This window comes from Chrysochloris asiatica, unplaced genomic scaffold (assembly GCF_000296735.1).
Source record: "Chrysochloris asiatica unplaced genomic scaffold, ChrAsi1.0 scaffold00052, whole genome shotgun sequence".
NCBI classification, from domain to species: domain Eukaryota; kingdom Metazoa; phylum Chordata; class Mammalia; order Afrosoricida; family Chrysochloridae; genus Chrysochloris; species Chrysochloris asiatica.
In genome coordinates this window covers 14,752,073-14,775,762 of record NW_006408570.1, presented here as the reverse complement: position 1 = coordinate 14,775,762, position 23,690 = coordinate 14,752,073, and the positions used below count along the sequence as shown (strand labels likewise).

At 38.3% G+C, this 23,690-nt stretch overlaps 1 protein-coding gene across 3 annotated transcripts in view; it reads right to left on the bottom strand.

Moving 5' to 3' along the window:
- The window catches only part of VPS54 (vacuolar protein sorting 54 homolog (S. cerevisiae)), a 144,896-nt gene that overhangs the window by 105,848 nt on the left and 15,358 nt on the right, over positions 1-23,690 (bottom strand). For 2 of the 3 annotated variants that reach the window (XM_006862966.1, XM_006862965.1), the window contains 2 exons: positions 12,458-12,613; positions 11,516-11,721 (listed from right to left, as the gene is read on the bottom strand). In XM_006862966.1, the coding sequence (XP_006863028.1) occupies positions 11,516-11,721; positions 12,458-12,593 (342 nt within the window). In that variant the 5' untranslated portion in view covers positions 12,594-12,613. Of the gene's footprint in view, positions 1-11,515; positions 11,758-12,457; positions 12,614-23,690 lie in introns of all 3 variants that reach the window. The other variant, XM_006862964.1, reaches the window with a different exon arrangement.

The following is a 23,690-nucleotide window of genomic DNA, read 5'->3' as shown; positions in this document are numbered from 1 at the left end:
CAGAAGGTTGAAAATAGAAATACTATTCGATCCAGCAATTCCTCTACTTGGTATTTACCCACAAGAAAAACGAGCCACAACACGGGAAGATATATGCAGACCAATGTTCATAGCAGCACTATTTACAATAGCAAAAAGATGGAGACAACCAAAGTGCCCATCGACTGAAAAATGGATAAACAAGCTGTGGTACATACACACAATGGAGTAAGTACTATGCTACCTTGAAAAATAACAAGGAAGCTATATGCCACTTCGTAACATGGATGAACCTTAAGGACATTATGTTGACTGAAATTAGTCAATCACAAAAGGAAAAGTACTGCATAGGACCACTACTGTAAAAGACTAAGGAAAAGAACCCATACTAATCCACTAAAGTGGATTCTTAGCAGGTTGCTAGGACATAGGGGTAGGATTAAGGGCGGGAGGGGAAGGTGGAGCACAGGGCAGGGATAATAGACACAGGATAATTTGGGTATTGGGGAGGGGGGCAATATACAAGTAGGGAGAGGGGAATGGAAGAACAAAGCAGACGGGAGAACAATTAGACAGGTATGAATGAGCTACATGGAAGAGAGGTAAAAACAGATGTAGGCACAGCCTTGGAACAACTGGGCTCTGGGATCCAGAGACTGGGACAGGGTTGGAATGGGGAAAAGGGGGGAATAATGTTGAGATACTTGGCTGACTTTTGAACCTTGGTTTTCCATGCATTATAATATAAAACAGTCACTGGAGGGGGAGTAAAAGGAATACCCAGAAATATCACCATAGAAAGCTTGTAGGTCCGTCTTCTGCCTATAACTAATTGGAATACCTAAAATTGGGCTACAATGTATCTAGTGAAGGAGGTCTCCTGAGGAGCCTCTGCATTACATAACACTATAGAAGAAGCCTGAACCACATCCAGGCCTTCAGAGAAGGGAAACTTTCCTCTTGAAAGGACAAGCAGACCAGCCTGGAACAGCCAGAAAACCAGAAGACACTTCTTGAAAGAAGGACCTACAGGAAAAATACAAAACAGTAAGGGCAGTCCAACTGTTACCACAAGAACAAGCAAGTTGTCGTCTGCCCAGGAGACATCAAGGCAAGTGGTTGGGTCCTCTCAGTGCAAATCCTCCTCCAAGACTAAGATGCAATGGGAAAACACGTTCTGATTGGCGACCACACATGTCACCCATAAAGAGAAGAGACCGAAGAACATCAATGAAGCAGCGAGCTAAGCCCTGCATCATTCAGCAGACTACGGTGAGCCCGGGTGGAGACCTGGTCAGCCAGCAGTGAGGCAAGACCTGGGGACTCATGGGCTCAGAGTCAGTGACACACCCACAGAGGACTAGAGTGGAGACCGAAGCGACCAAGTGATAAGAAGAGGGCGGACAGACACAAGAACACCCACACCTGCAGATGATACCCACTTGCCATGGCTCCAACGATGGGACGAACAGAGCTCAACCCGAAGAAGAAAGAAGAGGAAAAAAGCATCATCTGATACAATTTGATAAACTGGACCTCCACCTATAAATGCAGTAGCTCAAACGAGTACACAAATCCCTGTTCCAAGAATTATTCCCACCCCCTCTACACAAAGAGTAGATAGGGATGGACATCATGAAAATTGGCTACCCAAAAATGGGAGAAGGGATACAAAGGTAAGAAGTGCCTGGTTTACAAGCTTTCAAGAGGGAACCTAGATCCACAGGGCGGGGAAGATGGTAGAGTGTCCAGTGAGTAGGATCCAACCTGTCTAGGAAGGGCAGATGAAAAGAAATACAGATGCGTCCCTTAGGATCAAGGGTGAATAATTGTTACCAGGATTGATTGTGAGGACTGGAAATGTAAAGGTGGACATTTTATAGCAAGGAGGGGAGTGATTAACCTTTCAGTCTAGGAGTGGAGGGCCCTGGGACCATCAATGGAGAAGAGCAGAGAGCGGGACCCCACCCAGAGGAGCAGCAAGGCCTGAGACTGAGACAGAGAGGATGATGTGAAGAGAGAGGATGATGTGAAGAGATGGAGTGGCTGGAGACTAGGGATCCAGAGAGGGAGGGGGCTGTGTGCTGAGGACCGTGAGGGAAGGGCGAGAGGGATTGCAGGGTATACCCTTTGGTTGGGTGATGATGCATGGACGGGATGGTAACTATGGCAATGAGATAATGTATGATGGATTGAATGTAAAACTAATGTTCCCCCATGTAGACTATCACACAATACACAATAAAAATAAATAAATAAATAAAATGGTGCAACCACTTTGGAAAACGGCTTGGCAGTTTCTAAAAAAGCTAAATATACACCAGTCACATTATTTGCCACTAGAAGCAATGGAAAAGTGGTAAGACTTCACCCTGTCAAAGGCATTTACGGGCAAGATCCATAAAATCTAACCATTACAGGTTTTACTGTAGTTCTGCCATAGTTTGGCTATCTGATCCTGCCGTCCCACTTCCAGGTATTTATCTAAAAGAAATGAAAGCAATGTCCATGCAAAGACTTGTACTTCCACCTCATCTATTTTGTTATTAGGGTCATATGCATTTAGATTTATGATGTTCTCGTCATTAACTGTACCTTTTATCAGTATAAAATAACCTTCTTTGTCCCTGGTAATAATCTTTGCTCTGCAATCTTTCTTGTTTAATATATGATAATATAGAACACTTCAGCTTTCTTTTGACTAGTGTTGTTACGAAGGTATATCTTTTCTCATCCTTCACTTTTAAACTTCTGTGTCTTAATACAATGTTTCTTATAGGCAGCACAGAATTTTTTTATCCAATCACACAACTTTGCTTTTTAATTGGGATGCTTAAACCATCTGTATTTAATGTAATTAGTATTATAGTTAAGCTTAAGTATATCATCTTGCTATTTTCTTTATGTACCATCTATGCTTTCTCTTTTACTTATTTTGCCTTTGTTTTTATTTATTCCATGCTAACTTTTTCATTACTTTATTAGTTACAATTCCTTGTTATTCTAGTATTTGCTTTAGGGTTTATAGTTTATATCTTTACCTTCTCACACTCAGATGAAATTATATTATTTCATGTACAGTTAGGGTTGTCAGATAGTAATACAAGATTTATTAATATGAGTTTAAGATATAAAATATGTATTTAAGATATACAACAAAGAACCTTTTAATATAAGCATGTCCCACACAATATTAAGGACTTATTTGTGCTAAGAGATCATTCATGTGTATCTGAAATTCAAATTTAATTGGGTATTCTGTGTTTTAATTTGCTAAACCCAGCAATCCTATGTGCATTACAAAGAACTTTACAATCATAAAATTCCATTATTCCCCCTCCTAGCCTTTAACCCAGATCACTATGGCTCAGTAGACTAAACACTGGACTGCAAACCACAAGGTTGCAGTTCGAGCCCACCAGCTGCTCTGCAGGAGAAAGATGAGGCCTTCTGCACCCAAAAAGATTTACAGCTTCAGAAACCCTATAAGGGTAGCTGTTAAGTCAGTTACCAACTTCACAGTACTTAACAAAAACAACAGTCTTTAACTGTTGTCATGCATATTATTTTTTACATATGTAATAAGCCCCACAATATACTTTTAGTTCTGTATAAAGTTATCTTTCAAAGAGACTTATATAACAAGGTCAACTCTTAAATGTCCATCTATGTAGATAGCAATTCCAGTCCTCCTCATTCATTTATGTAGATCCAGATTACCATCAGGTAACATTTTCCTTCTGCATAAAAGACTGCCTTTATATTTATTAGCATGCAAATGGTCTGCTCGTATGAATTCTTTCAGGTTTTTTACGTCTAAACTGTCTTATTTTCACCTTCATCTTTGGAAGATATTTTTGTTGATGACAGAATTCTAGGTTAAGTTTTTCGTTCAGTATTTTAAAGATGTTGCTCCATTTTCTTCCCACTTCTGGAAAGAAATTTGCCACTATCCTTATCATTATTGTTCTGTATGTTATATATCTTTTTTCTGGAGCTGCTTTTAAGATTTTTCTTCTTTTTCAATGACTTTAAGCAATTTGATTATGATGTGCCCTGCAGGTAGTTTTACTCTTATTTTTTAAGCTTTTATTGTGTATTGAGTGATAGCTTACAAGGAAGAACATTGGTTTTGCACTTAACCCATTGTATTTTGTTTCACTGCAATAATTACAATCCCCTCCATGTATCATCATTCAACAGTATTTGCTTCTGTTCCTTTTTTGTTTTTTTAGTGTACACAAAAACACGCCATAATACATAATCGTTTAAACAACGAAGGGGCACATTCTGCAAGCCAGCCTCCTTGCCATCAGTACTCAGTCTTTCTTGTTTCATGAATCTAGAGTCCTCAGCGGCTCTAGTCTGTCTCTGGTGTCACTGCTTTTCTGGTTAGGGTCCCATGTTCTGCTCATGCTCTTCCACTTGATAGTTATAGGGTCCTCTGTTCATGGACTATAAGATTAACTACTCCCCTCTTTTTGTTACACAACTTCTACACTTACAGTTGTAGCAAATGCAATTAGTCGTGATAACAATTACTCACTATTGAATCAAAAGAATCCTACCCCCACCTTCTTTTATCAGATCCATCTAAACAAGATGAAAACTATTGTAAAAGACTAAGAAAAAGAACCCATATTAAAGTGGGGGTGGGGTTCTTTGCTGGTTACCGGGTGTGGGGGGTGGGTTTAGGGGAGGGAAGAAAAGGTAGAGTACAGGGCAGGGAATAGACACAGGATATTTTGGGTGCTGAGGGGGGACAATACACAAGAAAGGGGAGGGGAATGGAAGAACAAGGCAGATGGGAGAACAGTTAAGCAGGCTTGCATGGGCTAAGTGGGACAGAGGTAAATAATGATGTATGCACAACCTTGGAACAAATGGGCTCTGGAATACAGGGATTGAGGCATGGTTGGAATGGGCAAAATGGGGGAAATAATATTAAGATGCTTGGCTGTCTTTTGAATCTTGGTTTCCCTTGTCTACTATTATGAAATAGACACTTGAGGGAAAGAGAAAGGAACAGCCAGAAATATCACCATAGAAAACTTGTAAGTCCTTCTGCCTATAACTGATTGGAATACCTACAATGGGGCTACAACTTGCCCAGTGAAGGAGGCTTCCTGCAGAGCCTCTACATTGCATAAGACCATAAGTGGAATCCTGAACCCTATCCAGAATCTTCTGAAGTGCGAAATTTCCACTTGAAAGGATAAGCAGAGCAGCCTGCAGCAGCTAGAAGAACAGAAGATACTTCTTGAAAGAAAGACCGACAGGAAAAATACAAAACAAAAACAGCAGTCCAACTGAATACTACAAGTACAAGCAAGTTGCTTGCCCAGGAGACATCAAGGCAAGCGGTTGGGTCCTCTCAGGGCAAACCCCCTTCCAAGACTAAGACTCAATGGGAATATACGAGCAGACACATGCTCTGACTGGTGACCACGTTGGTCACCGATAAGGGGAAGTAAGGGAAAAACAGCAATGAAGCTGCGACCACATTCAATAGACTCCTGTGGACCTGGTTTGAGACCTGGTTAGTCAGCAGTTTGGCAATACCTAGGGACTTCTGGACCCAGAGACAGTGACATAGCCACAAGGACTAGAGTGGAGAATGAAGTGTCCAGCTGATAAGAGAAGGCATATACACAAGAATACCCACACTTGCAAATAATACCCATTTGAACTGGCTTCAATGGCTACATGATCAGAGCTCAACTAGAAGAGGAAAAAAAGAGTAATCTGATACAATTTGATGAACCTGACCTACACCTATGGATGCAGTAGCTCCAAAGAGGGAACAAATCTTTTCAGCGAGGATCATTCCCACTCCCTCAATACACAGGGTAAAAAGGGATGGGCAACTTGGACATTGGCTATGCAAAATGCAGGGGGGAAGCTACAAAGGGAACCTAGATCCAGAGGTTGCAGAGGAAGGTAGAATCTCCACTGAGTAAGTATCCAATCTGTCTGGGCGGGACTGATGAAAGAAGATGGAGATAGCACTCATGTGGTACAATAGTGAATAATTACTATCAGGACTGACTATGAGGGTTGGAAATGTAAAGGTAGATATTTTGTAGCAAAAGGAGGGGAGTGGTTGACTTTGCAGTCCAGGAGCGGAGGTCCCTGGGACCATCAATGAGAAGAGCAGAGTGTGGGTTCCTACCCAGAGAAACAGTGACGCCAGAGATGATGACGTGGAGAGATGGACCGGCTGGAAACTCCAGACCCACAGAAGGAGAGGGGCTGTGTGCTGATGACCAGGGAGGCAGGCTTGCGGGGTGTACCTTTTGGTTGGTTGTTGATGCAACGGAGGGGATCGTAACCATGGCAATGTAACGATATATGATAGGATGACTGTAAAGCTAATGTTCTCCCATGTACACTATCACATAATTCACAATAAAAATTTTTTTTTGCTTTTTTTTTTAAAGCCACTTATATAGAGTTTCTAGAACTTGCCCAGTGAAATAGACTTCTTATGGAAACTTTGTAGTATGTAGGACCTTAGGTGGACTTCTGAGCACTTATCCAGAACCTTCTGAGGTGTGACTTTCCTATTTGAAAGGACATGCAGATTAGCCAGAGCAGCTATAGGAACAGGAGATACTTCTTGAATGAAAGACGAGCAGGAAAAAACAAAAACCGCAGTGTGATTGGCTATTACAAGACCAAGCAAGCTGTTCACTGGGGACCCATCAAAGCAAACAATCAAGTCCCTTCAGGACAAACCCCGCTCCAAGACTGAAACTCAAAGGGAACACAGGAACAGGCATTTAAGCTTGCTGGTGACCATGTTGGTCTACATATGAAGTGGGGTAAAGGCAGCAATGAAGATATGGGCTGAGTTCGACCATGTTCCATAGATTCCTGTCAACCTTGAAATGAGAGAGAGAAGAGGAAGGGCTGATTGGTCCAAAGCCTGTGGAGATTTGGGAATTCATGATCCTATAGACATTGAGCTAGCCACAGAGGGCTAGAGCTGTGGGTGAAGTGTCTAGCTGATATGAAGTGGGTGGAGATGCACAAGAGAGTGCCCATTTGAACTACCTTCAACGGCTTGATGATCAGAACTCAACTAGAGGAAGATAAAGGAATTTGATAAAGGAAGCAAGTATTAATTGTGACAATTTGATGAACTTGACCTATTCTTATGGATGTTGTTGTTATGTGCCGTGAAGTTGGTTCCAACTCATAGCGACCCTGTAAAGGGTTTTTGAGGCTGTAAATCTTTACAGGAACAGAAAGCCTCATCTTTCTCCTGCAGTACAGCTGGTAGTTTCAAACTGCTGACCATGAGATTAGTAGCCTGATTAATAACCACTACACTACCAGAGTTCCTTTCTTATGGATGTAGTAGTTCAAAACACCGACCAAGAGGAAAGGAGTCTTCACATTAAGGATCAAGCCTATCCCCTATGTATACAGGGTTGATAAGGATGGGCAACTTAGACACTGGCCTACCTAAAATGGAGGGCAGTGGGGTAGGCTATAAAAGCATGAAGTGGCTGGCTTATGGGTTTTCATCTGCTCATGGTTTTTTGTTGTGTTTTTTTGAGCTTCATAGATCAATGGATCTTCAAAGAACAACGGAAACTTAGTTTTCACATTTTTCAGTCATTATTTTTTTCAAATATTTTTAAGTTCCCTCCCGTTCATCAGACTCCAATTACATGTATAATATATATATAATGTTGTCACTGTTGTTATTAGCTGCATTGAGTTAGCACCCCATTCCTGGTGACTCCATTCACAATGGAACAAAACAAAAGCCAGTCCATGATCAGTTGCAAATTGGACTGTTGTGATTCATAGGGTTGGTTGGCACTGGCTGATTTTTAGAAGTAAATCACCAGGGTCTTTCATCTTAGTCCATCTTAATCTAGAAGTTACACTGAAATCTGTTTGGCTTATAGCAATATTTAAGCCTCCATTGGCAGATCAGTGGCAGCTGCACATGAGGTGGACTGGCCAGAAACTGCACCTAAGTCTTCTACACTGAAGGTAAGAATTCTACCACTGAGCCACCAATGCCTCACACATATAATAGGTCATCTGAAATTCTCTCACTGATGCTTCTTTCATTTTCCTTTTATACTTTTAAGTTTCATTCTTAATAGTTTCTATTGCTTATGTTGTCAAGCTCACTAACATTTATTCTAGAGTCCTGGTGTGGCACTGTAGGAAAAGCACTGGACGTTAAAAGACATAGGAAGTTGAAACCCACCAGCTGCTTCTCAGGAACCCTATACAATACAGGGTTACTATGAGTTGGAACCAACTCAAAGGTACTTAGCAACAACATTTCTTCGGCAACGTCTAATCTACCATTAATCTCATCCAATGTATTTTCATCTCACATACTGTAGTTTTTATCTCTAATTTAATTTGGGCTTTTAAAAATATCTTTTTGAACATATGGAATACAGATATAAGACCAAGTTGAAGATCAGAACTCAACTAGAGGAAGATAAAGGAATTTGATAAAGGAAGCAAGTATTAATTGTGACAATTTGATGAACTTGACCTATTCTTATGGATGTTGTTGTTATGTGCCGTGGAGTTTTTTTTACTAGTTTTCAGTTTAATTGATTGATTATTATCCTCATTCCGGGTCATGTTTTCTTGTGCCTTTGCATGCTTGGTATCTTTGATCAGATGCCAGACACTGAAATTTGTACCTTTTTGGATGATACATATTTTTATATGACTATAATTTTTTTTTTCTGGTATGTATTTATGCTATTTGGTGATCATTTGATCCTTTTCAATTTTGTTTTTAGGTTTGTTAGGCAGGTCCAGAGCAGTGCTCAGTTCAAGGTTAATTATTCCCCACTAGTGAGGCAAAATTATCTGTAAACTCACCTAATTTCTCATGAATTATAAGTTTTTGTTCAGTGTGCCACGTGAAATAGGCTCTATTCCTGGCCCTGTGTCAGCACCAGGCAATGTTCTTCTAATTCTTTCATATGGTTCCTTCCCTGACCTCGGGTAATTTTCCCACATGTTGTTGCTGTTGTTACTCATTGCCTTGCAGTTAGTTTTGAGTCATGGCAACCTCATGTGTGTACAGTAGAACTGCTTCATCATAAGGTTTTCAAGGGTGTAATCTTTCTGAAACACATCACTAAGTTTGTCTTCTGAGCAACCTCTGGGTGGTTTTGAACTGCCAACCATTAGGTCAGAAGTCAATCTCAAATCACTTGTGCCAACTCTAGAACTACAATCAGAATCCTCAAATTTTATGTGACATGCATTTTTGTATTTCACCAAATTATTGAACAACATCCAGACAGATCCAATAGCTGAAAACAATTCTAGACAATATATGGCAATACAAACATACAAGGATAAAAAAACATTTATAGGTTCTGTACAAAATATTATATAGTACTAAAAATGAGCCAGATGCTGCATAATATTAATGCCAATAATACAGCCATTTTCCAAATCACAAAAGAAAAAAGTAACTCAAGTAAAATAAAGTCAAATTAAGTTTATTAACAAAAAGACTGAAAATGAATAATTTTAAAATAAGATAACTCTGGAGGAAGGTAGAATCTCCAGTGAGTAGTACTCAATCTGTCTAGGTAGGGCTGATGCAATGAAATGCAGATGGGTCTCTGGTGATACAATAGTGAATAATTGTTATCAGGACTGATTGTCAGGGTTGGAAATGTGAAGGTGGATGTTTTGTGGCAAGGAGGGGAGTGATTAACTTTCCAGTCTAGGAGCGGAGGTCCCTGGGACCATCAAGGGAGAAGAGCGGAGAGCGGGACCCTACCCAGAGAAGCCATGATGCCTCAAATGGAGGCAGAGATGATGACGTGGAGCGATGGAGCAGCTGAAGACTTTGGATCCAGAGAGGGAGAGCTACTGTGTGCTGAAGACCTGGGGGGTACGGGGGGCAGGATTGCAGGGTATACTCTTTGGTTGGTTGATGATGCATGGAGGGGATTGTAACCATAGCAATGAGACGATATACGATAGAATGAATGTAAAATGAATGTTCTCCCATGTAAACTATCACATAATTCACAATAAAACAATTAAGAAAAAATAAATAAAATAACTCCCCCTATACAATTTAATGATTTTTTTTAAAGGTTAAAATGGTAACTAGAATTACACTATCAAGTTATAATTATCAAGAATCCAAAATCACTAACAGGCATTCTCACACCCAAACACTGCTCTCAGCTCTTACTCTAAAAACCAACTTCCAAGCAATATACTGAGTTATAATTGTTCTGGAGATATCCACACTATTTGCTAGAGCTAGGATGTTCTATTAAAATGTCTAGAGTAGTGATTACGAATATGGCTGCAAACCGCAAGGTCAACAGTTAGAAACTACCAGCAGTTCTGCAGGAGAAAGATGAGGCTTTCTGCTCCCGAGTCCTGGTGTGGCACTGTGGGCTAACGTGTCAGACTGCAAAGTCGTTTGAACTGCATGCAAGGTCGGTGGTTCAAGCTCACCAGCTGCTCCTTGGAAACCCTATACAGGGTCGCTATGAGTCAGAATCGACTTGACGGTACTTCACAACAATAAAAATTTACAGCCTCGGAAACCCTGTACAAGGTCCGACTCCATGGCATATAACCACCACCAATAGCACTGTGAATGAAATATATAGAAAAAGTTGTACTCTACTAGTTTTACTTAAACTTCTCAATTCTCCTGGACTTTATATATATGGGCCTAACAGAATCATTTTCTCCTCAATAGGTGTGTTGTTAAATGCCATTGAGTTGGTTCCAACTCATAACAACCCTATATAGGGTTTCCAAGGAACAGCTTGTGAGTTTGAGCTGCTGACCCTGTGGTTCAAACCGACCTTGAAGTTGAGTGCTTATCCTATGACGCCACTGTCAGGACTCCTTAATAGGGGGAGTGAACTGAATAGTTTCCTCCAAAATTCATATCTATCTAGAACTGCAGAATGTCATCTTATTTGGAATATGGGTCTTCACAGATGTCATCAGTTAAGATGATATGATTAAAGTGAGTACTAAATCCTATAACTGGTGCTCTTATGAAAGAAGGAGAGGGCTACAGGGAATCACCCAGAGAAGAGAATGCCATGTGAAGATGGAGGCAGGGACTATAGAGATGTATCTACACAACAAGGAATGTCAAAGATTGCTGGATACTATCAGAAGATAGGAAGAAGCAAGAAAGAATTCTTTCCTAACTCTTTCAGAGTGAGAATGGTCCTGCCAACACTTTAATTTCAGACATCTAGCATCCAGCCCTGTGAGAAAATAAATTTCTCTTGTTTTAAGATACTAAATTAGAGCATTTTATTATTATAACAGTTCTAGGAAACTAACACAGTAGGTAAGTTAAGTTTCAGATTGAACTTTGTAACATTATTCAATAATGATAATTCTGAGAAAGAACCACACTAAGCAAGAGAAATATATTTAAGCAAAAAATTAATAACCCAGGACAGTAAAATTTATATGAACAGAAAACAACATCTTTCTCTTTCTTTTGACTTGACTCTAACTTTAAAATCAGACATACCTGAGAGATTTCCTGCTGATATCCTGTAAAATGTTCCTTGCTGATCTGTGGGAGGTAGAATGAAGGTATGACTTCGGTGTCCACAAAGTCCAATCCCCATGTTTTTGTGAAGAAGTCAGATTCTCTTTTTGCTAATCTAGGATCATTTAATGCTGCTGGAAGATTTACTTTGGAATGATATATAGTCCATCTATGTTGATCTGTAACTAAAGACGGGGCAACACATAAACTATTTGTATCACCTGCAAAAAGTAAACAAAGGAACTCTCTTAAGGTTGGTTCTAGTACTTGTAAGTACATATTAGAAAAATTAAAATGCTTAGATTCCATTTTATACAAACCAACTAAACTCTCTTTCATAGATAATTTTTAATAAAAATCAATCTAATTACATAATTGTCAGCATCCAGCATTAACTGGCAAGGGTGGAGAAATGTAAAAGATTGAGAATATGCAAAATGTGACGTCTGTCATTGTGGGGTAGAGAGGACAATGCTTTTTTTTTAAACATCATTAATTCCTTTCCTTAATGTATACTTGCTTTATCATTTTTTTCAACAGCAAAACTCTGTAGCCTTCAACTGTATATCTTCTATCTTTTAACATCCCTAGTCTTTTTTAGGGTTAAGCCTTTTTCTATTATATTATGACAGAGACTCCTGGTTCCTATATCCATTGTTTGGCTTACAATTAGATGACATTAACTAACAAGACAAGAAAAATATTTAATGGCTCTTAATCTGTACCATCATTTTCAGTTATCTTTTTTCAGTTCATACAAGTCACTTCCTTTATGAAATACATGAAAAGAACTATACTCCAACTTCTTATTTTTCCCTATCTTCATAGACAGAAAAATTGTTTGACATCATAAAGTTTACTCCAGAAGCCTGACTACTGATTTAAAGACAATACAAATGGTGAATAAAACTAAAGAATTACCTGTGGGTTCCTTGGGACACACATCTGGCAGTGACTGCACGGTTCGAATGTGTTTTGTTGGATCTACCTCTTTTTTAAAGAAAACATCACTGCTGCTTCCTTGAGGCACTGGTGAAGAACTGTGGCTTGAAGCCATTGCATAAAATCACCACTCAACTGAAAGTGAGAAAGAAGTCAATTATAATCATGTCACAATACCAATCAAAATTCATCTTCGAATATCATGCATGTCACATATTCTCTTTCAAACAGAGCTCTTTCAAAGTCCTTCAAAATACAAATATACAATGTGAATATTCATTGTTAGTTGTGGATGTGGTTCACATCACAATATTTAGTTTATAAGGAGCTCTGGTAGCATAGTGGTTATGAATCAGGCTGCTAATCTCACGGTTAGCAGTTCGAAATTACCAGCTGTTCTGTGGAAGAAAAATGAGACTTTCTGCTCCAGTAAAGATTTATAGCCTCGGAAACCCTGTACAGGATTGCTATGAGTTGGAACCGACTCCACGGCACAAAACAACAAGAACTTTATTTATCCTTGTTAAAAAAAATTCTCCCCAAACTAAAACATCCTTTTATCCAAAACACAAACATCAATGTTGTATCAAACATATATTTTACAAATCCATTCGCTACATTTATTCAACAAGTATAGAGTGGATAAGAGCATGGGTTATTGAAGTCTGATTATATACATTCACTGACCAGCATTACAATTTTGAGGAAATCACTTAAACTTCGTGTGCCTTTTTAAATCTGTAAAATGAGGATATTCCATATTGTGATAATTAAAGGATAAACATACTGTGATAATTAAAGCAAATGTATGTATGTTGTTGTTTAATACAATCGAGTCAATTCTGACTCAAAGTGACCTTGTAACAGGGTTTCTGAGGAGCATTTGGTGGGCTTGAAGCGCCAACCCTGTGGTTTGCAGTCTAGCGCTTATCCTATAGCGCCATACCAGGAAGCAAATATATGAAGGGGCCTAGCAATTGCATTAAGTTATCAGAACAAATTTCATAACTAGAACATAAGTTAACCTATGTTTACAATTTTTTAGTAAGTACTGAAAGTACCCATGGGCAGAGCAATGTTATATAGGCTACAGTGTCAGATAAGACTATGAATGCAACACTGCTGAATGCTGAGAAGCATGTTTCCTTTTATTATTGGAGGGTAGATAATCTTATATTGCTGAGAATATCTGTAAGAGTCCTGGTGTGGCACTGTAGGATAAGCACCAGACTGTTAACCACAAGGTTGGCTGTTCAAACCCACTAGTTGCTCCTTTGAAACTCTATACAGGGTTACTAGAAGTAGGAACTGACTTGGCAGCACTTAACAACAACAATAACATCTATCATAGAACAGACATTTGATAAATATTTTTTGAATAAAGGACTAAATTAATAAATATAAACAGAAGACTATAGCCAAAAGGCTTAGACATCACATGGTATAAGTTCTCTCATACTAGAGACAAGTATAGTATAGCAAGGCCCAGAAAGACACATGTGATTCAACAAGGAAAAAAAGTAAGGTACGAAATCTGGTGAACAGAAAAATAAAAATAGGAGCATAGATATGACAAAAAAATTCAGCTACATAAACTGCCTTCTAGTTTTCTGGAAAGCTAGAACTACAATTTCCAGACTTCTTGCTGATGGGTTGCCATATTGACAACACACAGAAACACAATTACATCATTTACTTAGCAGCTAAAGGGGAAAAATGTATTTTTAATTAAAAGATCTGGCTGCTGACATTAAGTCATTAAATAGTATCACCAATAATAAGAATCAGGACAACGTGATTATGAAACAGAATATGAAATAAACATCATCTTGGAAATATTCTTGTCAAAAATGTTAAACCCAATCTAGGACTAGAACTGTACACAAGGGTTGGGGAACATCTGGCCTGTGGGCCATATAAGGCCCTTAATTATTTGGTCTGGCCCTGCCAAGGCAACCACACAGTTCCAGCCATCACACTGTTGTTGTTGTTGTTAAGGGCCATCCAATGGGTTCCAACTCAATAGCAACTCTATATAGGGTGTCTGAGGAGTGTCTGGTGGGTTTGAACCATCAACCCTGTGGCTCAAACCAACTTTGATGTCAAGTGTTTATCCTACAGTATCACACCAGAGATGGGTTAAACGTCTGATCAAATATAGCAGGCTAATTTTTAAGTTGATACTCCTGGTGTGGTGCTGTGGTTTAAGGCACTGGACTGAAAAGTCGGTTTGAACCACAAGGTTGGCAATTCAAACTCACCAGCCACTCCTTAGAAACGCTATACAGGGTCGTCATGGGTCGGAATCGATTCTACGTCACTTAACAACAACAACAATTCATTTATGATTACAGCTAATGCCAAAATTCTGTTAGAGCAGAGTTCTCAGCTTTGGAACTACTGATAATAATTCGCTGGGGGGCTGTCACACTAAATGCCAGTATCATCTTCTTCCCTAGTTCTGACAGCTATGCGTATCTTCAAACATTGGCAGATGTACCTTGAGGCAGAAGGAGTTATCACTTTGGTTGAGAACCACTAAACTAGAATTAGTTAAAATTAAGATGTGCAAATACGCTTATATTTCATATAATTCAGCAATCCCACTTCTAGATATATGTCCTAGAGAAATCAGAGCGGTCACACAAATAGATATATGCACACCAGCACTATTCAGAATAGCAAAAAAATGGAAATGGATACATGGATAAACTATGGTACATACATATAACAGACTACTACCCAACAATGAAAAAACAGGGAATCCATGAAACACCTCACAACCTGGATGAATCTGGAGCATAATATGCAGTGCAAAAGGACAAACATTGCATAGACCATTATACATCTCAAACAAACATTGTATGAGACTTATAAAAAGTCAAGATAAGCTTACACAAACAAAGAGACAATCTTTGGTGGTTCACAGAGCAGGGGAGAGGTGGAGGCAAGATCACTGACTAGACAGTCATTGTTGTTTTGAAGTACTGTTGAGTTGGTTCTGACCCATAGCAACCCTGTATAAGGTTTCTGAGGAGCAGCTGGTGAGCTTGAACTGTTGACCTTGCAGTTCAAACGGCTTTGCAGTCTGGTGCATTAACCCAGAGCGCCACATCAGGGCTCTGACTAGATAGTAGACATGTGTTAATATCTAGTTAGTGTGTAATCATCCCTTTAGTATAGGGAAAGGCAATAAATTGAGGGGAATGAACACACACAAAAGGCAATCACTACATAGTGGTTACAAATCGGGCTGCTAACCTAAAGGTTCGCAGTTCAAAACTACCAGCGGTTCCGTGGGAGAAAGATGAGGCGTTCTGCTCCAGTAAAGATTTATAGCTTCGGAAACCCTGTGCAGAGTCACTATGAGTCAGAAACAACTCCATGGTACTTAACGACAACAACAACATATACTACAACCTACAACAATAAAAACAGTAATTTACAAACAGATACACAGGTAGATTTGTATAATGAATAGGGGTAGGAGGCATACAGGAGTACACCGAGTGTGTGTGTGTGTGTGAATGTATGTATATGCATACAGGTTTAGCTATGGATTTTCAAGTCCTGGTATGGTGCTATAGGATAAGCACTAGGCAGCTAACTGCAAGGTTGGCAGTTCAAACCCACCAGCCAACAGCACTTAACAAAAACAACAACATGGATATTTTTTACATACATATTTTACAGAATGTCTCACATACGTATTTTCACATGTGCACATATATACATAAAGGGTCCCTATGGTGTAGTGGGTTACAAGTTGGGTTGGTAACCACAAGGTCATTATTTTGAAACCACAATAAAGATTTACAGTCTTGGAAATCCAAAGGGGCAGTTCTATTCTGTCCTACAGGGTCACTGGTGGTAGTGGCTACATGCCGTGCAGTAGGTTCTGACCCATAGCAACTCATATAGGGTTTAGGGTTTCCATGACTGTAATCTCTATGGGACCAGAAAGCCTCATCTTTCTTCCATTGAATGGCTGGTAGTTTTGAACTGCTGACCTTGAGGTTAGCAGCCTGACTCATAACCATTACGCTACCAGAGCCCCTTTATAGGGTCACTAAAAGTTGAAATTAACTCAATGGCAGTGGGTTGGATTGAGTTTGGTGGTGCTGTATAATAAACACTGGACTGCTAACCACAATGTCAATGGTTGAAACCTATGAGTCACCCCATGGTAGAAAGATGAGGCCATCTGTTCCCACAAAGATTTGCAGTCTGTAAAACGGTGCACAGAGTCACTATGAGTCAGGATCAACTTGATAGCAGTGGGTTTGGTTTTTGTGGTTTACATATATACAGCACACATGGGGCATACAGTCATAGAAGCTTCTGAAACATAACCAATACCTCATGGGAGCTGAGATATAGGAATGAATCATGGTCTTAGGGGGCACCTAGGTAAATTGACATAACATAGTACATAAAGAAAGTGTTCTACATCCTACTTTTGGTGAATAGTGTCTGAGGTCTTACAAGTTTGAGAGCAGTCATCTAAGACACAACTGCTGGTCTCATCCTGTTCAGAGAAAAGGAGAGTGACGAAAACCAAAGACACAGGAAGCAATTAATCCAAGGGACTAATGGATCATATGTGCCATAACATCCCCTAGCTTGAGACCAGATGAACTAGATTGTGCCTGGTTACCACCACACATACACCCTCACACAATAGAGGGTCCGGATAGAGCAAGAGAAAAATATAGAACAAAATTTAAATTCACAAAAAGACCAGACTTACTTGCCTGAGACTGGAGGAACCCTGAGACAATGACCCCTACAAACCCTTCTAACTCAGAACTGAAGTGACTCCTGAAGTTCACTTTTCAACCAAATATTGTTGTTGTTAAGCACCATCGAGTGGGTTCCAACTTGTAGTGACCCTGTATAGGGTTTCCACGGAGCAGCTGGTGAATTTGAATCACCAACCTTTTGGTTCAAATTGACCTTGTGGTCCAGTGCATTATCCCACAGAACCACAGCAGGTCTCCAACCAAATATTAGGGTCTATAAAACAAACAGTAACACCCATGAGAAATGTGTTCCTTAGAACAGTCAAATGTTGTCGTCGTTATGGGCCATGGAGTCAGTTCTGACTCACAGCGACCCTGTACAGGGTTTCTGAGGCTGTAAATCTTTACGGGAGCAGAAAACCTCATCTTTCTCCTGTGGAATAGCTGGTAATTTTGAACGGCTGACCATGAGATTAGCAGCCCGATTCATAACCACTATGCTACAATCAAATCTATGAGACCAAATGGGCAACACTTACCTAAAATCAAAGATGAAAAGGCAGGAATGAGCAGGAAAACCAGATTAATGGAACCAGAGAACCCAGAGGGGAAAGGGGCAGAGTACCAACACATTGTGATGATTGTAACCTGTGTCACAAAACTATATGTGGATAAACTGCTTAATCGGAAAATAATTTGCTCTGTAAAATTTCACCTAAAGCAAATTATAGTATTTCCAGAAAATAACATCAATTTTTTTCCCATCTAAAATCACCCACTGCTATCAAGTCGAATCGGACTCAGAGTGACCCTAAATAGAGTTTCCAAGACTGTAAATTTTTACAGGAGCAGACAACCTCATCTTTCTCCATTGTTGTTATTAAGTGCTAACAAATAACTCACAGTGACCCTGTATAGAGTCTATGAAACCTTAAGGGTAAGTATTTCTGCTCTAAACATACCTTCCAGATTACAGGAAATGCAAGAGAACAGAACAATGTTTCTGTTTAAATGACAATTAGACAAATTAAGAATGTGAGATATTCTACAAGAAAATTGCCCCAGGTCAATGCCATAAACAACAACAAAAAATATGGGAACTATTCTAATTAAAACTAAAAAAAAAAAACAAAAACAAACTGTTGTTGGAGTCTGTTCGACTCTTAGCAACCCTGTATAGGGTTTCCAAGGAGCAGCAGGTGAGCTTGAACAGCCAACCTTGCATCTCAAACCGACCTTGCAGTCCAGCACATTAACCCACAGCACCACACAAAATAAAAATAAATAAAAACAACAACTAAAGGCAATATGTGACCCTTATCTAGATCCTGGTTCAAAAAGAAAACACTGACTCCAAGCAAGGTGCTGTATGATACAGATTGGTAAACCAAAGGTTGCAAGGTCAAACATAACAGCCACTCTCAGGAACCTTACACAGAGTTGATGCGAGTCAGAACCAACTTGATAATACATAGCAACAATAGCAATATATCTTTGGGACAATTTGGGAAATATGAATATAGATTAGATGATAAATGACATTTTAGAATTACTGTTAATTTTCTTAGATGTATTAATAGTATTGTAGTTATAGGGAAATGTCCTTACACTTGTTATTGTTAGTCACTGTCAAGTTGGCTTGGACTCATGACAACCTTATATATATAGCAGTTTGAGCTCATTGTTGAGGATGCTGTATCAAATCATCTCTTTTTCACCAATCCTTCACTTAACCAAACATGATGTGCTTGTCTAGTTAAGTCCCTGGAATAATCACAAATAACATAAATAATCAAGTATTTAGGAATAAAAGTACGGCATCATCTGTAATCTCCTTTCAAATTATTTAAAATACAGCACAATTTTAGCAATGGCCAACATTAAGAGTAGCACATGTAACTTCTTACATTGTAGTCTTTCATTTTTATATATTTTCTTTTAATTTTTGTAATAAAAAGCTGGGAATTAAACATTACAGATTTATCAAATATTAAACAGATACAGTTAATATAAAATCTGAGAAAAGGAGACATTCTTTTTGTAACTTTTACTTAATCTACCTTAAGACAGCATTACTATACAACTTCAAATTTCAAAAACCATCAATATATTTCAATTAAATTTTCATGCTGCATAAGAACAATACCATGAACTGGAAGTCCTAGAAGGTTGAATAAGAAGACAACTAAAGAGAAACATTTATCACAAAGCTTTACTGCACAGATGTTATGAAAAATTTCTTCCCTAGCTTCTATACTATAATTACTTAGAACACTAATACTATAAAACTATTCAGTCGATTCTTAATTACCCTTGAAGCTATCTATTACAGGTATGGTGACAGCAAAAGTCAATTTTAGTCTACAGTTTCAATCTATACAAAGCATTTTACCCTTTGTAATTTTTTACAAAAATGTTTTGTGGTTACTAAGTACATACATTATATTAACTAATCCGTATTATAAGCCATGGTATTTTCAATAAACTCATATGTATGTGAAAGTTGAACCATCAATAAGGGAAGAATTGATGCATTTATGTTATGGTTTTGGAGGAGAATATTCAAAGTACCATGGGCTGCCAAAGAATAAACAGATCTGTGTTGGAAGAAGTACAGCCAGAATGCTCACTGGATGCCAGAATAGCCAGACTTAATCTCTCATACTTTGAACATATTTATCAGAAGGGACCAGTCCCTGAAGAAGGATATCATGTTTGGTAAAGTGGAGGGTCAGAGAAAAAGAGGAACACCCCCAACGATTGTGAGGTTGGCCCCAGGACCGGGCAGTTTTTCGTTCTGTTGTGCTTAGGGTTGCTATGACTCAGTACCGACTCAATGGTATCTAACAACAACAACAACAACAATAACAATCCATTTTATTTCCCTCCTTCTAGCCATGGAAGGACTCCTAGTGTGGCACTATAGGAAAAGCACTGGACTAGGAACCACAAGGTCGGTGGTTCAAACCCACCAGCTACTCCTCAGAAACCCTGGATAGGGTCATTATGGGTTGGAATCCACTCCACAGCACTTAACAACTACCATTGAAAGTAACGCTTTACTACTTACTTTATAAAATCTACACTTGCTTTTGCTCCAGTATTCTTCTATCATATTGCAAGACCAAACTGGTCTTCCTGCTGCCAGTCTAAAGCATTGAACACACTGCTTTAGAATTAATCTTCTAAAATCGTTTTCATCCTATCCTACTTCAGCTCAAAATCTCCAGTGATTACTCATTAACAACTCCCAAACAAATCCCAAATTCTATAGGTTGATACTCAAGGCTGTTCACAATCTGATGATCATCTTCCTTTCTAGCCTTCTTTCCTATTACACTGTCCAAGCTAGTCTAATTATCCCTCTAATCCATCATGTTATTGAAGATTCCTTGTCTTCATTAAGGCTGCAACCTTCCTAGAATATTCATTCCATCATTCTATCTACTTAATGCCTCATCTCCTTTCAAAGGTTACTTTAAGGTTAATCTCTAGATTATTATACCATATCTTGGTGTATGTATAATAAATATACACATGCACTAAAATATAAATCCCAGCATCATCTTTAAGAGTGAAAACATGGATACAACTTAACTTTTCAATAAGGATTTACTTAGTAAACTAGAGTATAATCAAGCATTGGAATACTATGCTGACATTGAAAACAAGACTGCAGAAGAATATGTAAGGACATAAAAGAACTACAATTGGTAAGTGGAAACAGTTTTTAAACAGTATTTACAATATAATTTGATTTTCTCATTTAAAAATAGCATACATACTCACACACAAAAATTTGGGTACATATACCACAATGTTAACAGAAATTTTCTCTAAAAGACGAAATTACAAGTGATTTTTATTTTTGTGTGTGTTTTTTTTAAATTTCCAGAAATTTTTGTTATGTTTTCCAAAGAATTACTTTGTTTCTCAGGGGCAATATATAATAAATGTTATTGTTGTTGTTGTGTGTCATCAAATCAGTTCCAACTCATAGCGACCCTGTATAGAGTTTCCAATCCAATGCTAATCCTATGTCATCACACCACAGTTCAGTAAATTCTATTCCGACCCACAGCGACCCTGTATAGGGTTTCCAAGGAGCAGCTGGTGAGCTTGAACTGCCAACCTTGCAGTTCAAATGGCTTTGCAGTCTGGTGCATTAACCCACAGCAAATACTTAGCTATAAAAATTCATCTTCAGCCTTAATACCTACCTCTACTGTGAATCTCTCCTAACTAACAGAGAACTAGTTTTCTTATGAACCAGGAATGTTTCCTGTCTGTATTATTTAAAAAGAAAAAAAAAAAAAAGGCAATTGAGTCAATTCTGATCCATAGCAACCCCATTTGCACGAAAGCAGATCTGTGCTCCATAGGGCTTTCAATGGCTTAGTTTTGGAAGTAACTCACCAGGTTCTTCTTCCAAGATCACTCTGGGTGGACTTGAGACATCAAACTTTCTATTAGCAGCCAAGCACATTATCTGTACCATTCAGGGGCCTACAAACTTTTTTGATCATGTACCCCAACAGTTTAAAAACTTTTAAGCCAACATCATTTCTAAATTATATATAGGCACCATTCTATTAACATATAATGTATAATACAAAACTACTATATATGCAAAGATTTAAAAGATGAGGTAAAGAAAAAAGACTTTTAACAATCATTTTTTAAAACTTTACATTTTTACTATTTTAATGTGACTCACTATGCCTCACTATATTGTTTGATTCAATACTTTATGAAATAATGATTCAGTGGTTTTGTCCTAAATTCAATCTATTTTAATATTTGGTATTAATGTCTGTTATAGGAACAGAGATATCTTATAAATACATATTGACACAATTAGAAGAAATACATCACTACATCACTAACTATGCTTTTTAAACTCTCTATTTAAAAACAGAAAATTTCATTTCCAGATTTTTAAAGAGTAATAAAAATTACAATGATAAAATTTTTACAAACATCTACTTTCAAAATGCATTCATAGAATGCATAGAAAACCAGCTAGACTAAGTCTTTAGGTTATAAAAATCTGATTTATGAATAGTTCATACTGGCCCTTTAGTATTATGTAAATTTCCCTCATTTTCAAATACTGAACCAACCCAACCCCTATCCACAACAAAATCATCACAATCACCCTTAATTTGCTGCACATGCAGTTTTTAAATCATTGAAAAGGTTTGGAGCCTTTGAGCCTACAGCAAAGGCTAAATAAGAACTGTATGTACGTGGCTCTGGCTTACCTACAATTTCAACTTAAAGACACACTTAGGTACGGATCTTGTTCTAAAAAATATTTTAGTTATTCCTATTTCAAGAAATTACAACTAGCATTGCTTTTATAAAATTCAAAGATTTACTTTAGTCCTATAAAAGATAGGTAGGTCTTTCCTTTTCTTATAGTATTATATAGTTCTTAAATCTGAACAAAGTAAATCAAGTTATTGCTCACAAAATATAGAACTAATGTGGAAATAGAACAATAAATCACAATTTAAATTTTATACTGGGAAAAATAAAACAAAACTTCATACAAGATAAGTTTTTTTCCCTTTCTGGGTTTCTAGTTCTACAAATAAGTGTGGGACTTGGACTAGAGTAAACTAGATCCCAGGGCCTTTCCACTTCCAAAAGCCTTGGTTACAATTCTATAAATTTTCCTCAACTTACTTTACACATTTGTCTTTAATAACTAATTGTTAGTGGTGATTTTTGACCTTTAGTTCCAAAATGCACAAAGGCTGTATGACAAAAGATTTTAGTATTTTCTAACCAACAGATCTGTGTTGGAAGAAGTGCAGCCAGAGTGCTCCTTGGAGGCCAAGATGGCCAAACTTCGTCTCTTATACTGGACATATTGTCAGAAGGGACCAGTCGCTGAAGAAGGAGATCATGTTTGGTAAGGTAGAGGGTCAGAGAAAAAGAAGACCCCCAACGAGATGGATTGGCAAAGTGGCAACATCAAAGGGCTCAACAGTGGCAACAATTGTGAGGTTGGCCCAGGATCGTGCAATGTTTTGTTCTGTTGTGCACAGGGTCACTGTGAGTCAGTACCAACTAGAAGGCACCTAAAAACAAGCAACAATAAAGAAAAATGACTGAATCATTATAGTACAGAATAAAGAATTGTTAATATTAGTTGCCATCTTGTATAGCCATAATTTAGCAACTAATTGATACTAATAAGACTCTGTATTTATAAAGGCAATTATGATGGGAAAAATATATATGTATGTGTATACAGATATTTATATGTGGGGGTGTATTGTTGCTATTGTTAAGTGTCCTCAAGTCAGTTCTATCTCATAGCAATCCTGTATAGGGTATCTGAGGCTTTAAGTCTTTTAGGGAGCAGAAGCCTCATCTTTCTCCCATAAAGTGGCAGATGGGCTCAAACTGTGGACCTTATGGACCTTGTGGTTCACAGTCCAGTGCTTTTATAAAGAGAG